The 15,800-nt window shown below is 38.4% G+C and overlaps 1 protein-coding gene across 1 annotated transcript; it reads left to right on the top strand.

The window, feature by feature from the left end:
• The first annotated feature begins 1,669 nt into the window (after nt 1–1,669).
• nts (neurotensin) lies at nt 1,670–10,635 on the top strand. Its single transcript, XM_028026606.1, has 4 exons — nt 1,670–2,299; nt 3,838–3,899; nt 7,848–8,063; nt 9,565–10,635. The coding sequence occupies exons 1-4, from the start codon at nt 2,239–2,241 to the stop codon at nt 9,706–9,708; spliced, it is 483 nt and encodes a 160-aa protein (XP_027882407.1). The 5' UTR covers nt 1,670–2,238; the 3' UTR covers nt 9,709–10,635.
• The last annotated feature ends 5,165 nt before the right edge of the window (nt 10,636–15,800 follow it).

Raw genomic sequence — 15,800 nt, 5'->3', positions numbered from 1 at the left:
ATAAGTTCATAATTAGAATATTCAGCCATTGTTTACGTCCTGATTTACCACGTTTGGTGCAGAATTATGAAGTTTCTCCCACATAAATGACATAAAGGTTTGAAGACAATCAAATACGTATTTGATGCACCATATGCGGAACTGATGGAAATCAGATATGTTTGGGCTGAAAAGATCAGAATTTGGCCGTCCAGACTGGTCAAAGGGGCAAAAAAGCAGGATTGGGTCACATTTACCTGATGTGTGAACATAGACTAAGATACTATTCATGTATTCTGGTTCCTGTTTGCTATTTTCTTCGTACTAGGGAACCGTCTTGAGTGTTTTCCAATTATGAGTAATCTTTAAACAACAGAATTTTGATGTGTAAATGACTAGGGAAGCCCTTTAGTGCCCAGATCGATTAGCAGCAGTGTGTTAACACACACCCCAAAGGATCCAGAACAATGAAACACAAACCCATTTGCTGCTGCAGAGCTGCTGTAACATAACCAGGCCTGTCACAATAACATATACATAACAATAACATAAATCTATCGTCCCAGAACTTATTGCAATAAACGATAATATTGTTGTCTTGAGTTCATTTTCAAGTAATATAATAATAATAATAATAATAATAATAATAATAATAATAATAATAATAATAATAATGCTATTACACACTCTCAAAGATCAACAAACTTTAAAGTCTAACTAACATTTAACACTGGAGGTGGCAGACATTTTAAATATTCAAAGTAAGCAAACAAAACAAATAAAATGAACTCTAAAATTTTAGTGAAAAGATTTTGCACCAGACTGTTTGTTGTACAGACTTTGGTAAAAGAGAGAGAGCTACAGGAAAAAACAAACAATCATCCAAATGGAAATTGTCTAACTGGTTTTAATCTATCATGCCATTAATTGATTTATTGTTTATTGTGACAGGCTGCACCAATTGCAGTTTTCTGACCAATCAATAATCTTTAAAAAGCCTGAACTGCCAGTGCTGATTTTGGCCAATACTGTGGTTTTTGTTTGTTTTTTTGCTGTCTGAATTCTTGTTAAATAAAGGAAGAAAGTTGCTGAGTTGCCAACAGTGGGTAGACTAAAACGTGCAGATATGACCTGGTGGGCGGGGCTAACAGACCTCTCCCACTGCAGAGCAGCAGGAGCCAGTGGCTGATTTTTAGACCTTTGTTGAGGTAGAAAAGATTGGCTTCAAAGACAACTATCGCCTATCGGCTCATCACAGATCCCCCAAAATTAAGAAAATCGTTGATAAATCTGGTGGCCAATTCCTGGTGTACCCCTAATATATTATCACTTAAAGAAATGCTAAGAATGTTGTACATTTATGGATGCAAACTCGACTAAAAACCCACCTGTTTAGGATTGTATTTGAAACGTAATCAATTACAAATTTATTGATGGAACCTGGCTTAATGTCGTGTTTTGATTATTGATTCTATCTTGCATTGTGTTTCTGTGTTTGATATGATGTAAAGCACTTTGAAATAAATGCCTTGCTGCTGAAATGTGCTGTACAAATAAAATTTGATTGATTTGATTGACACATTTTTACACATTTATCGAGAAAATGTCGTAACTGTAAAAAAGTCTATGAACTTTTCTAACAAGTTAACTGAATTATTACGTGAATCCCTGAGTGATGAGTGAAGCGTTACTCAGAGACCGGCCCAGAACTGCCTGCTCAACTTGTTTCAAACTCGTCCAGTAATTAACAGAGAACAATGCTTTGTGTTTTGTTTTGTGTATTATTTTTTTCAAACGGTGACAGAAACGGGGGACCTGTGCGTCACCCTCCACCACTCAGAGATCAAAGTACAGCTAACCTCTTCCACTGAAGATGTAAAAAACCAAAACCCTGCCGAGCCGTGACGCAAAAAACCTTCCTGCCCCGTGACGCCAGAGTGACGACTGGCGAGACGCAGCAGCATGGATGGAGGGAGACAATCTGGAGGGGGAGGAGCAGAGGGAAAGAGACCCACGCTCTGACATCACACGGGCTCTTATATACGGAGGGAATGGAGCCCCACTGCAGTTCACATTCAACCAGGAAGCTCTGACAACCATCTCAGACATTGAGGAGGAAAGAAAAAAAAGAAGAAGCAGCAGCATCGTCTCCAGCTACTTCTGACCCTTAACCTTATGGACTAGGCTCGTCCTCAGGTGAACTCTTCACTGCGGAAGCCCCCCGTTTTGTTTCACACCTTTTCTCATTTTCTCGTCAAGATGCAGGCGCAGTTGGCTTGTGTGCTCCTCCTCTGTTTCCCATGCGGCGCGCTCTGCACAGGTAAGCAGCAGGCATCGCACAGCAGGTCCAGTTCTCTGTCGTTTCACCTGCTGGACCAAACAGAACTCAAATAGATGTTTTCTCCCCCGGTTCACGTGATTTCGAGCGTTCAACAGGTGCATGATTTCAGAATGTTTCTGCAACATCAGATGCTTTTCAAGTTGGATTGTGTCTATTCTGAATGTTGTTGGCTGAAAAGTTGAATTCATTTGACGAGTTTTTAAGAATTTACTATTTGGAAAAGAATTTAGTTATTGAAGTGAAATCTCGAGGAAAAATGTCAAATGTCTGCAGTTCAGTTTTCCTTTTGAAACTTGTGTGTGGAAAGTAAAATAAATCCACACTGATAAAATAAACTGTAGCCAATAAATACAAAAAAAAACCTAAATTATTAGATTTGTAAAATTAATCTCAAAGATGAATTTACATAAATTTATTTCATTTCTACTTCTATAATTTTACATTGACAGCAACAGGTAAGATCTCACCTTTTATAACTTATTAATCAAATGAAAGAACTCAAAAGCATAATATTTAAAATTCCTTATCTCATCAACATCCAAAATAAATATTTAAGACTTAAACGTTTATGTAGATTCATAGTTTCTCAGCTTCTATCATTATTATGATAGGTTTTTGCTTGGTGCCAACTGGGAGCAGGATCATGACTAATAAATTGTAAACAAGTCATTTTTCCTGTTAAAAGGAAAATTAAATTGTAATTACTTTGTGGTTAAGGCATAAAACATCTGTGAAATATTAATTAAGACTTAAATGTAGCAGAGATTCAGACTTTTCCCTTATTACTTATATTTTTTGGAGGCAAAATTTTCATAGTCCATCAATCTGGGGTTATGAATTAAAAATGTAATCATGCATACTTTTCTTTCTACTCCAAATTGTTCACCACTTTGTGTTGGTTTTTCACATTAAATTCCAATGAAGCATATTTGTGTTTGTGGTCTTAATGTGACAAAATATGGAAAAGTTCAAGAGTATGAATACTTTTGTGAGCCACTGTAGCAGCTGGCTAAACCCTAAATGTTGCTACCCAACCAGCTAAATCTGGACACAATTTTCTACCAAATTCTTGACAATACCAGCTCACTTCTCCTCCACATGTTTCTGTAAGATTGCTACCGAAATGAAGCAGTTTGAGCGTTATTTAACATTAAATTTAAGGACTAATATCCTGAGTTGAGACAATTCTAGTGAGTAATGTTGCTAATGCTTCAAAATCCAGTTTTGTAGTAAAATCTGAATATTTGGTTTTAACCTAATAAATGAGCTTTTTCCTAAATATTTATGTATCAGCCCTGATGAAGCAGCTGGACATGAAATTCGTATTAATGGAATCACCTGCTGGAAGACTGATGTCGCCTTCAGCCATGTCAAACTGTTGTGGAGATGCATTTAACTTCCTCAAGGAGGAATAAACTGTGTTACATTTAAATGATCATTATTGACAACAATCCTGTCTTGTAACACACACACTTCCCTGCTGGCTGGCTGGTTTTCTCATCCTGTTTCTCTGTCAGATGTAGAGCAGGAGCAGCGAGCGCTCGCTGAGGAGCTCCTCACCAGCCTCTTCACCTCTAAGGTACGTTCTCTTTTTTTTTTTCACCCCTGCAGCATCAGAGAGCCGGTCTCCAAAAAGCGCCCGGGTGTTTTTAGTGACCTCCCACCTTCACCCGAATGGGCCAACCAGGTGTCCTTTCATAAAAACCTGCAGTGGAAATCCCCACCCCACGTACCTGTGTTCAGGCTGAGTGGGTGGAAAATAATCAATCGAAAGAGAGCACTGACGGCTCCTGGTGAACTGTGGAGTAAAAATGTTTTCGTCTACACAGTAAGAAAATCCACTCTTTGAGAAAGAGAAGAAAAAATGAAAAGTGAATCACTTGTTGCTTTTGGACTTTTATCACATTATCTTGATCATTAGAGGTGTGTGTGATACTACATATTTTGGTAAATACACGGACAGTATCACCAATACTGATACTGATACATTTATTATTTCAATTTGATACGTCGTCAAACTTCAGACCTATAGGTGTTTTTGTGTTTTTTACTTTAAATTGTTTCATTAAAGCCTGAGAGATAATTTCAACAAAGTTTAGAGGTGTTTACTAAAATAAAAATAAAATGTAAGTATCGATCTTACATAATAGTATCAATACCGATACTGATACCATTACTGTTTGCTAAAGTTTAATAAATCATCAAACTGCTGATGCTTTTGTGCTTGAATTATTTTGGAAGAAACCAGGACAGAATTTTCACAAAGTCTATAGGTGTTTACAAAATAATTTAATAATTATTAAATTATTAACATGACAAACAGAATCAATAGAAAAACAAAAAAATGTGTTTTTTACTAAATAAAATGCAAAAATCAAAACAAATTTTTTTGGCCATAGAGTTGAGAAACTTACAACATTAAAATAAAATTTCAAGAGGGAATCTGAAACTAAATCATCGATCTTACCACTTTAATAACGATCCGACGCTGATATCAGCTTGATATCGATATTACCAATACATTGGATCGATTCGCCCACCTGTAATGGTGATATCCAGTCAATGAGAGAATAACTCTTTATGAGAGGAAGTGTAAAGACGCAGAGACTGGCTAATGGGATTCAGACGGAGCTGACAGCTTCCTAACGACATCACATCCTGCTCCTTTTCGCTGCCTGATAAATAACCGGGCCGCTCGCACGGAGACGCGACGGTGACAAATCAGCCGTGTGATTCATTGCTGCTGATGCTCGACGAGCGCTCAGAGGTGATGATTGTGATTCTAAGTTGTCGGATGACTGATAGAGCGCTCGAGAAACTGGAAGGAGAACCAGCGTACAGAGAGGATGCTGTCACTCTCCATTTGAACGATATTGGTGATCATTCAGACCGAATAACCCGCTGGTGAGATACAAGAAACAGTCTCTTATCAAAACGTATCACTGTAATACAGAAGGCACTTACATATTAGACTGACTTGTCTTCCATTGTCCTCGGTTCATCGTTTGTAGGTTTCTATTGTTGCAATTATGACGATTTTGTTGACGAAATTGTCATTTTTGACAATATTTCTTTCTTTATATCCCTTCAAAAAGACAGAAATATAGAAAATGTCTCAATAACACACACATGGCCTCACAGGACCTCAGTCTGTCTGTACATTTAACTAACCTGGAGCTGTGTAAGTCCTTGATTGATTTCCAAATGTCGGCAGCTCATTGTTTCTTTGAGAGCTCTTTATCTTCTACTTAGCAAACAGAAAAATCCCGATGTAACAAATTAACGTCCTACCAATAAAACAAAACTAAACTAATAGAACATTTATTTAGTTGTACAAATCATCTGCACAGTGGTTAATGGACGAGATATTAGCATTCATTTAACATTTCTCAATTTGGATGTTATTTACCTACATATTAATTTACAACCTACATCCAAGCCTAAGAATAAAGTTGAACAGTTTGTGATGTTACTAAAATGGTAATATTTAAAAACTTAAGTCAAACTTTTACATTTGACTTAAAATGTTATCACTATATTTTGTGGTACTATTGTGATGATGAGAAAAGTGTCTTTTGCGGGGGGGTTTTTTAGGTTTGTACGTTTAGTTATGACTGCATGGCACAGCAATCAACACCCAATAAACACAAATACTGCTAATAGAAAGCATTCCTATTTTTCAATTGGTATTTTTAAAGACACCATTTAAATAAAGAAGTGGGATTTACTAAACTAAAAAAAGTAACTGCATTAAGTCATATTTGCGAATTTATTGAAGTTTATTGAGGCTCTCATAAAACAGAGGAGAAAGTTAACATGTCATGGCAAGGTCATCACTTTTTGGACTTTTCAAGCAAAATCATCATTACAATAAATCCAAGTTCTTATCATGATAAACAAATAAACAATATTATAAATGCGCACTGCTATTTGCGGCCTTTATAGTGTGATATATATACCAGAATTATATAACTTTGGTTAAGAGAAACTCAGGTTGCTAGCATGCTTGGCTTTACAATTAGCATAGTTGCTATAGCGTGTTCTTAACTCCAACCTTGTTCTTAACTGCTAGTTGGTTCTTTACTACTACTATTTTTAATCATTTACTAATAGTACTTCATAAAATTACCTACTTTATCCTTCTCTGTTACATCAATATAAAAAATAAGAATTGCTTTATGGCTTAGGCTTGCTAGCAAGTCTGATTTTAGCTTCCGCTAACCTAGATAAAACTAGATCAAATTCACCAGCCTTTCTATTCTGTTGCACACGTCAAATGTGAATCACAACTGACACAATATATTGTTAGAATTTAGCTATTACAACATTAAACTTACAAATGATTGTGCTTGATTAAAAATTCAACTACGTTAAGTCTTTAATATCTTCCTAAAGTCCTTTCATAGCAATTCTCAGAGAAATTCAGCTTATCTTGCACCTTTAATTGCTTGCATTGCTCACCAGATTTCAGCTAGAATCTTTAAAATACATCAAACAGGAGGTGGGATGAGTCAATATTTTATTGACATTAAGAGCCAATTTGTGCATTTGACGGTGTTCTCTGGACATCTAGGGTTAGGGTAACAAGAAGCAGCATGACGGAAATTATAACAGGAACACTGGATTGCTCTGCATTAGGCTGATTCTATTTTTACCTGAATCTGATTTGTAAAACTTCTTATTACTCAAAGCAGCCTCGGCTCCAGAAGAGTTTAACAAGGGTGGGGCAAAATGAATGTATGTAGCAACAATATTACTCAAGTAAAAGAAAAATGTACAGTCCAGTAAAACTACTCTTATAAGTACCTTTTTTTTTTTTTTTTACAAAAAAGTTACTCAAGTGAATGTAACAAAAGTACCACCCACTTTTGAACATAGACAACAACATCAGTAGCCTATAGGCTCCTTGTTAATAAGCTTAAGGTGCTGTGTTGGTATTAGCTAGTCATCATTTAGCTAACATTACCTGCATCCAACAGCTTTACTCAACTCATTCGGTTAGTTTGGAGGATAAACTGTACAAAGTTCTTTGTGTTTTGCTGGTTTGCTGCCATGATTCTAACACACCTGAGTAGCTCTACACAGCAGGTGTAAACCCTGCGCGAGCGTTTTAATGCTCATGTCGCGTTTAAAGGCGGCTCGGAAAAGCAGTTACCGACGTGTTAATAACGGATTAAACAGTTTTAACTGCTGAAAAAAAAGTGACAGAAGGCACAGGTGTGGGAGGTGCAGAAGCCCGAACTGTATCAAATCAACATATAGGAACAACAGAGAGTTGGTCACTTTAAGGTGAAAACAACAAACAGCTTCCAGTCCAGGGGGGTAGGAGAGGGCAGGGCTGACCCTGTGGGCGGGTATTGCCCGTCCATGCCGCCGGGTCAACTCAAAGTTGGTTTCTTTTATTTTGTCGGACTGTTTCAACTTCAACACGGACTCGACTCTTCCATCCTACGCTCCCAACCCGGATCTAATTTGCTCTCAGCTTTTGAAAGAGAATCCCTTTCCCGTTCTTCTCTTTCTGTTGCAGATAAAACACAATAGGCAGACTGCCCCCTACTGGCAAGTATCGTTGACCAACCTGTGCCGGCTGGTGGGCGGCCTGCGGCAGGAGGCGTGGAGCGGCGAGCAGGAGGACGAGGAGGAGGCAGAGGCTTCCGAGCTGAGGGAAGGGAGCCTCCCGCAGCTGGAGGAGCTGTACAGCCTCCAACACATCTGCAGAGCGCTGCAGAGCCGGGAGGAGAGGGTGAGAGACACACACACACATGCATCCCCTCCCCGCCCCCACACACACACATCTCAACAAACACAGACACATCTGCACAAATTCAACGTCTTAGTCATTTGAGCGTATTTCAATGTAAAACTCAAGGTGACCTGCCTTTGTTTTCCTTCTGAATTCAGCAGCTGTGCAGGGACGTGTCTACATCAGGTTGCAGAGGGTGGGTGCCAGATGGGGGACGCTGATAATGTTAGCATGTCACACCACAAGCAAATATTCAGGTGGTTTTTATTCTATTGTTATATACAGTAGAGGCCATGGCATACAATGGCTTATTAGGGCAATTGAAGATAGAAAATTAAAAAGCAGTAAATTAACGCCAAAAAATCTCAAACTTTCTACAAAAAAAACCATGAAAAATTCTGAGTTTGAAAAGTTAAAAAAAAATGCTTGTAGACCCTCAAAAAATGTTAGATTAATATCAAATATTTTCTTTAAAAAAAAAAACCTGTAGAAATTTACAAAAGTCTAGAGTTGAAATACTTTCAAATAACTAAATTAGTCTCTCTTATAGTCAAGTAAAAATTGCAGTAAGAAGCTACAAGTTTATATAGTACATTAACTTTTATAAACAATATTTTTTTTATTTATTTGTTGATACTGTCACTATATTGTGACAGTATGGTATGAAACATAATCTGTCTCATACCAAACTTTTTTCCTTCTCCCATTGCTCCCAGTGCTAACTAGAAACAACCAATCAGAGCCAGGAGGCGGGTCTAGCGCTGTTAATCACCCTGCCGCTTGCTCTCTGCTATGCTGCAGCTAGCCTGTCATGAATGCTAGGCTAGTTAGCAAGGTGGATAAACAAGATCCTGTAACGTTGAGTTGTTTCATGTTAGCAAGATGAGCTGCGAGTACATGAGCTTGATTGACAGCGCTAAGTCCCGCCTCCTGGCTCTGATTGATTATTTTTGAGATCGACCTTTTCACAGATTATTTGTCTCATATTACACTTTCACAACATTGTGATCGTTTTAAGAAATATATTAAAACAAACTTCCTTTTTCAAAAACAAAAAGTTACAGTGCAGCCAAAAATAAATAAACCATCACTGACTAACCCAGCTAATCCAATAAGAGTCTGTTTTAGCTGATATGAAATCCCCTGAACACACAACGACACACCGTCCTTCTGACACACATTCAGACACAAACGCACACTTTTGAAAACAGCTAAACGTACCCACTTGTAAACACACCTCCCACTCCGTCTTCTCCCCCCTCCTCCATCATCCTCCACTCAAAGAGGCTTTCCTCCCTCTTTTTTCTTTTTTTTTTTTTGTCTTGAAACGTTAACACAGCGGCGGCAGATTAGCTCCTCTGTTTCGCCATGCATGAACGTGCAGAGCAAGTACACTCCTCTAATCACAGTGAACGCCAGCTCAGCAGCACATTACACTGCCTCTGAGCAACAAAACCCATGTCCTCTCCCCCCTCCATCTCTCCTCCTCTGCTCCTCACAGCTACTCCGAGACTCGGTGAAATATTCAGAGGAGAACGGTGACGCGCCGCTGAAACGAAAATTCCCGTACATCCTGAAGAGGCAAGTCGCCCACAACGCCAAATCGCGGAGGCCTTACATCTTAAAGCGGAGCTCGGTTTACTGACGGCCGTCGCTCGATCCGTCTGCGTGTGGCTGCAGAGTTTGTTCGGTTTTTTTGTCTTTTCTTTTTCTCCAGTAAGAACCTGCGATTGTGCGTCCGGCGCTGAGGCCTGCCGCTATGCTGCTGCTGACAATAAAACAACTGAAGCATCGTACACATTGTGTTTTCTCTGAGGAGCCGTATTCATTCATCCGTTCCTCCACTGCTACGTAAAAGATTGTTCTATGTTTTTAAAGCGATTGAAGGATTGCTAATAAAAAGCTAGCCTGACCTGGACGTTTGTGCGCTTGCTCAATGCGATCCACAGCAAACACGAACACAGTGTCTTTATTTGTCTCAGTCTTGTTTGTGTGAGGCTTGTTTCGTCACTGCAGAGAATAAAAACCCAACAGTTTTCCACGTTAGTCCGTTCTTGTATGAATCCGATGCAAGTCGTCTGGATGCAGGAGTATCAAAAGACGGAGAAAACACATTGTTGGTTTTATAATCTCTGCAAGTCTTTTGACGTTTGTCTGCCAACTTTCCACATCTATAGACTTGACACTTTCACTAATTATTCTTTTTCAAAATAGCCAAAGTCTTATTGAATTGAGAGTGTCTGTGAATGGAAATTTGTCTTGTCACAGATTTTCAGTAGAAATCTTTTCAGTATTTTAAAACATGGTTATGCTTCAGTTAAACTAGCAGTGTATTCACACAAGGTCCAGACCAAAAGCCGACTTTTGTCTTTTTAGTCTGGTGCGGTCTGCTTTCGCCTGTGGTGTAGCACACGTCCGCTAGCAGCCAAGCTAACTCCTTTGTTTGGCGAAATTGCCAATATTTGAAAACATTTCGCACACTTAGCTAACCCCAACATGAATCTAAAGCGATGATTTAATTGTCTGTTTGTTCTAAGCTTTCAGCTGAATAAAGTTCTACATCTGCTTTGAAGTTTTGCTTATCGACTGTTAAAAGTTCTTTGAGTTCATATTCATGCTCTTGTTTTGAACTGCGTGAAGACCATTTCCTCTCTTCATTCTCTCTGTTTTTCCTCACGAACAAACAAGAAACAAAAGAACAAGATACAACCATAAAAATAATATCTTGGGGGGATTATAGAACATGTAAATTATATTGCTAAAATTTAATTTCTCTTTCAACGGCAGATATAATTAGAATTAAAATCAGTGATTTAGCATTAGCTGCGACTAAATACCTTATTGGTGTAGCGCCTTAGCGTTGCCAGTGGCTTACTGTTAGCGCAACTAACTTTTTAGAATATCTTCTGCCTCTGCTAGAATCCTGCTTCTCACGCTCAAACTTCCTGTTCTCTGAGTTAAACGTTTTCCCTCGGCCGTGTTTTCTCTGTTTGTGAGTCTTTCTGGAGTGAACTTCAGGAGCACAACACTCATGCCCTCAAGAGTCCTAAAGTTTTAAAGTCGCACTCTCTGAGAAGACAGAAGGCAGTGATGTCTCTGTTGGCTGGAACTATGCCTGATATCAATTTTAGTCAACAGAGACATCACTGCTTTCTTTGTTTTATCCAAGAGAAGAAGAAGTTTGAGCATGAAGCGCAACATCGGGACAATGTTCAGCCAAAAGTATGACAGTGTTACTGTTATCATTGTCACATAGGGTGCTGCCCCCACCCCTGTAATGAGGATAAAGTGGGTATAGATTATTAATGGATGAAAAGAAACTCTGCAAGCAGAGAAAAAAGAGCTGAAAAAAAAAGAAACTCTTAGCATATGGTGCAGGATTCAAACAGCGTAGACGTATTTAAGCAAGAGGCATGAAATCTGCGCACAGATTTGAATGAGATGATTGTACCATCTGAAAATGGAAATGAGGACTAAGGCTCTCACATTTGAAAAGTATGCACTTAGGGTTCATTCACATCAGCCCAGTTCAGCCCACCTTTCCTAGAAGTTCGGTTCATTTGAGGGAATGTGAATGAGTAATTGAACTCTGATGTGGATCAAGACAGCTAACTCTGGTCTATTTAAAAACCTGGCTCTGGGTTTGGTTGAGGTGAACTCTGATGCAGTGTGAATTCATATATAGGGAAGCCAGGGGGACCAGAGATCGCTCCAAAAGCAGGAAGTGCTATTACAGTGCAGGGCATTCTGGGTAAATACGACCAAAACAAACGTGCCATTCCAGCGCAAGCTGGAAAAAGGGCTTCAGTTTTTCTGCCAAAGAGAAATCCTACACCTGTTGCTCAATGCAACTTCCTTCCACTTCATGAAGAAGGATTTTGTGCCGAGTTTCTACTTCAGAGGTTTTCATGTCATTTTCTTGAGTGGTTCTTGGTGCAGCGCCACCACAGGTGAGGGAGTGAACAGGGTTTTCAATTAGTTTTGTTCATTAAACACAGCGCCGTGTGAAACGGATTTTAATCCTCAAACGAACCGAGTCTACCAGACTGTCGGTGGGAAAACACCCAGATTGTTGAAAGACAAATATCAGAACCACTCTCCAAGTTTCACTTGGTCGGATGAAACTCGGCATCTCTGAGGCCTTAAATCTTTATAATGCGTGCATCTATTCATCACCTTGGTATAAGGTACGGCCAAATGGTTTCTTGCTTTGTCTGTGATCTGCTATCACAGGTTTCACTATTTTTGCCCTTTAGTAACCAACCTTCTCCTGGCATAATATGATATCAAGTCTTTTCTTTAATCTGCCTGGGGTACAGGCTGTGCAGAGGCTTCATTTCCTCTATTTTCTGAATTTGATTTCTCCTGCCTGAGTTATTCACTTACACTTTATCTCTAAGGGGGCCATCTTTGTTCACTTATCTTGAATATCGCTTTGACACCCGTTAGCATCACACGTCGTGCTTCAGTTTGTTTCAGTTTCTTTTCTGGCTCATAATTAAGTTGGTTGTCACAGATGATCCAGCTGAGGTCAAAAAAAAAAAGTCTGTATTTGCCATAGTTCCTTTTAACATTGAGAGCACGCTTTGTTCCTGTTCTTCTTTTGTGATGACTTCAAAAGAGCACCAGGCTTCAGCTCTTAGAGCAGAACTTTACTTTTACAGCAGAGAGTTTTGGCATTGATAAATGTCAGTTTCATCTCCAAATCAAAGAGTCTTTGCTGCTTGGTTCTTCATCCTGTCAGCCACAGGGAAGCAGACACACACACACACACACACACACACACACACACACACACACACACACACACACACACACACGCACACACACGCACCCACACACACACACACACACACACACACACACACACACACAAAGGAGCATTTTGAACAGCCTCATTTTTGCTTCACCAGAACACTCTCACTATAGAAAAAGAAATCATACAATTTATGATGTACATATCTGATGAGCACACAGTTAATGTCAGAGATTTACATACATAGGCCAAAGGCCATCAATGTCATGTTAATTTTAGACTTCAAAATATTCATCAAAATGATTTTTTTTTCTTGGTCTGGGATTTTAACATGTTAACTTTGGTCAATTAATTACATAATTTTAGCGTAGATTTTTTTTTTTTTACACAATTATTGCAATGTGTTTTTACATAAAAAAAGTTCCAGCAGGAACTTTTGTATTCGTATGTTTCTGGTATACCCGTAATTCTGACGCACCGGCAGAATTACAACACTGATGTACAACGAAGCTGCTTCTCTTAACCCTCCGCTGGGTAATTTTTCCTTCAAAAAAAGATCTGATTGGACGCTAGAAAAGACTGTTCTTGTGTTCATGTTGTGCTAAGAGCAGTTAGCCTAACACTGAAGCTATCCAAGCCTAAAATAGCATCTCTATGCTAAACATGTAGCAGCAGCACATGCTAACATGCACAGTCTAAAGATGGATTTTTTTCAAAACTCCTGAAACAGTCTTGAAATCTGAATGGGTAGAATAGAACTTTGCACCAGTCTGATGGTATAATGAGCAAAATGAAAGATTAGGGTGTTAGATGTTATTAGATGTTGTTGAGCTCATGTGCCTAAATTCTAGCAGCAAAAAGGAGTTTTGAATTGAAAATGTTGCTTTTTAAATCAATATATAGTTTCTGCAGGTAATTACAGACCCTGCATAACATAAAAATAGAGTCCCAATACAATTTTTTCCACTATGGAATTATTATACAACAGATACATTCAGCACAGCCCTTTCTGCCTGGTACAACTGCTTTAAAAATAAATGCTGTAAATATTTATTTTTTAAATTCAATTTTATGCAGCTGTGCACCTGCCTGTCATGGGCAGTGGATGGCGCTGTTGCTTAACTTGTCTGGTGGCCTGATTTATAGTGTGACATAATGAAAGGTGCCAGCAGAAAACAATCTAAATGTCTGTGTAACTTCATTTGATAGTGTTGCAGTGGCTGCAAATCTACTCTTTGCTTTCAGTTTGTCTTGAAATTGACTTGAAGGCAAACTGGAGGTAGCATTAGTCAGAATTAGCATTAATAGTAACAATAATGATAAATCCACAGTGTTTTACATACAAAATTTCAATTGAAATCATACAAAAAGGGCTACAAAATTATTCTCCCCCTTCTTACTATTATTACTATTTACCTTTTCACAAAATATATTTTAAAAATGTACATATTAATTTTGTCATTTTTCATTGGTATGCAGTTATCAAGTATTTAGGGCCAATTTGCCATTTCAATAGATTAAAAAATATTTAAAGTGAAAGTAATGATAAGACGTTATTCTTACAAGCTTTAAACCTGCTGGAATTTCTTTGTGTCATCTTTCCAATTTGAACACAAACCAAGAACTTCGTTTTGGAGATCTAAGTTTTTGGAAAAGTCTGCATATAAGAAATACTGTGAAGATGTGATTTCTCCTTGTGATAAAAACATTTTCATATGTTTTTTTTTTTTTTTTTTTACTGATCTCTATATTTTAGTTTCTGAGTCTCTTGTATATTTGCTTTACATTTTTCCCCCACATTTCTTTTTGTGTGCAGGGACTCAGTTTTGTTTGTAAAACACAAAATCAGTTCAGATCAGTTTATTTATGGAGCACCGATTCACCGCACTTTACAAACAAAGTCAATCCAATACAATCACACACACATTGCAATCAATTCTACAGACAGTAGAATCGATTGCAATCGATCGACAGTTTATAATTCAAACTGGTTCTTAAAAAGGTTTTCTAAGAAAATCCAGTAGTTCCCTTCGAATCATTGATCTGCATCCTTCACTCCTCAAATGCCTTCAGAATAATAAAACAGTTTAGATATATATTAGCAGTTTATTTTACCTTAATTAAATCCTTTTTAAGTAAATATGAATTCTTTGGAAAGAAAAGTCACAAAGTCATTGAATTAGTTCAAATGTATGCGCTTGTAGAGTCACGACCAGCAGGTGGCAGCACATCCCCAAATGAAAGTAAGGGGCAGAAAAGCGTAAAGAGAGTCTGTTCATCTTTCAGAGATTACTGGATTCTGTTGAAATGTTTCTCAAGTAGAACAAATCAAGTTTGTTTTTATTTAAATAATCTTATTGTTTGATATAAAAAGCTAAAACAACAACAGAGCTGATTTTAATTTGCAAAAGGTGGATGACAGATTTATAGCACCAGAAGGCGCATAATGCTCATGATAACCAGAATATATGATGCCCCTGAAGTCAGACTGAAACTTGATGTGACTGAAGAGTTGATCCACCTGGTCTAAGTTTGGATGCTGCTGAACTCCATCTGAACTGTGCATGTTATTCACCAATAGATGAGCCCTGGAGAAATATTTAAACTAGGACATTTGCAACAAACACGCGTGGCTTTAAATAACCACGGGCCTCGCCGTCTCCAGGCGTCTGCTAGCTACTCCGCGCTCGAGTGCGCATACAAAGAAAACTCAATCTCATTTCTTTTCTGAGAAAGACTGAAAATATCAATGGGAAACACAAAGAGGGTTTCTGGCCCTCACGCCACTGAGTCACAGCCAGACAAATGGTGAACTAATCTGTACTTTGTAGGTGGGATTAACAACCGGGACATGTTTATGTGTGAGAAAGACAGCAGAGAAGAAGAAAAAAAGATAAGCAGGAAAGTCTTTTTAAGGTGCCTCCTGGTGACGGAGAGTTCAAGCAGCCGTTTGAGTTCAACAGCTGATTTTTCTATCCACA

This window comes from Xiphophorus couchianus, chromosome 2 (genome assembly GCF_001444195.1).
Source record: "Xiphophorus couchianus chromosome 2, X_couchianus-1.0, whole genome shotgun sequence".
NCBI classification, from domain to species: Eukaryota; Metazoa; Chordata; class Actinopteri; order Cyprinodontiformes; family Poeciliidae; genus Xiphophorus; species Xiphophorus couchianus.
Note: the sequence above shows the minus strand (reverse complement) of the source record. Positions and strands in the feature narration are given on the sequence as shown.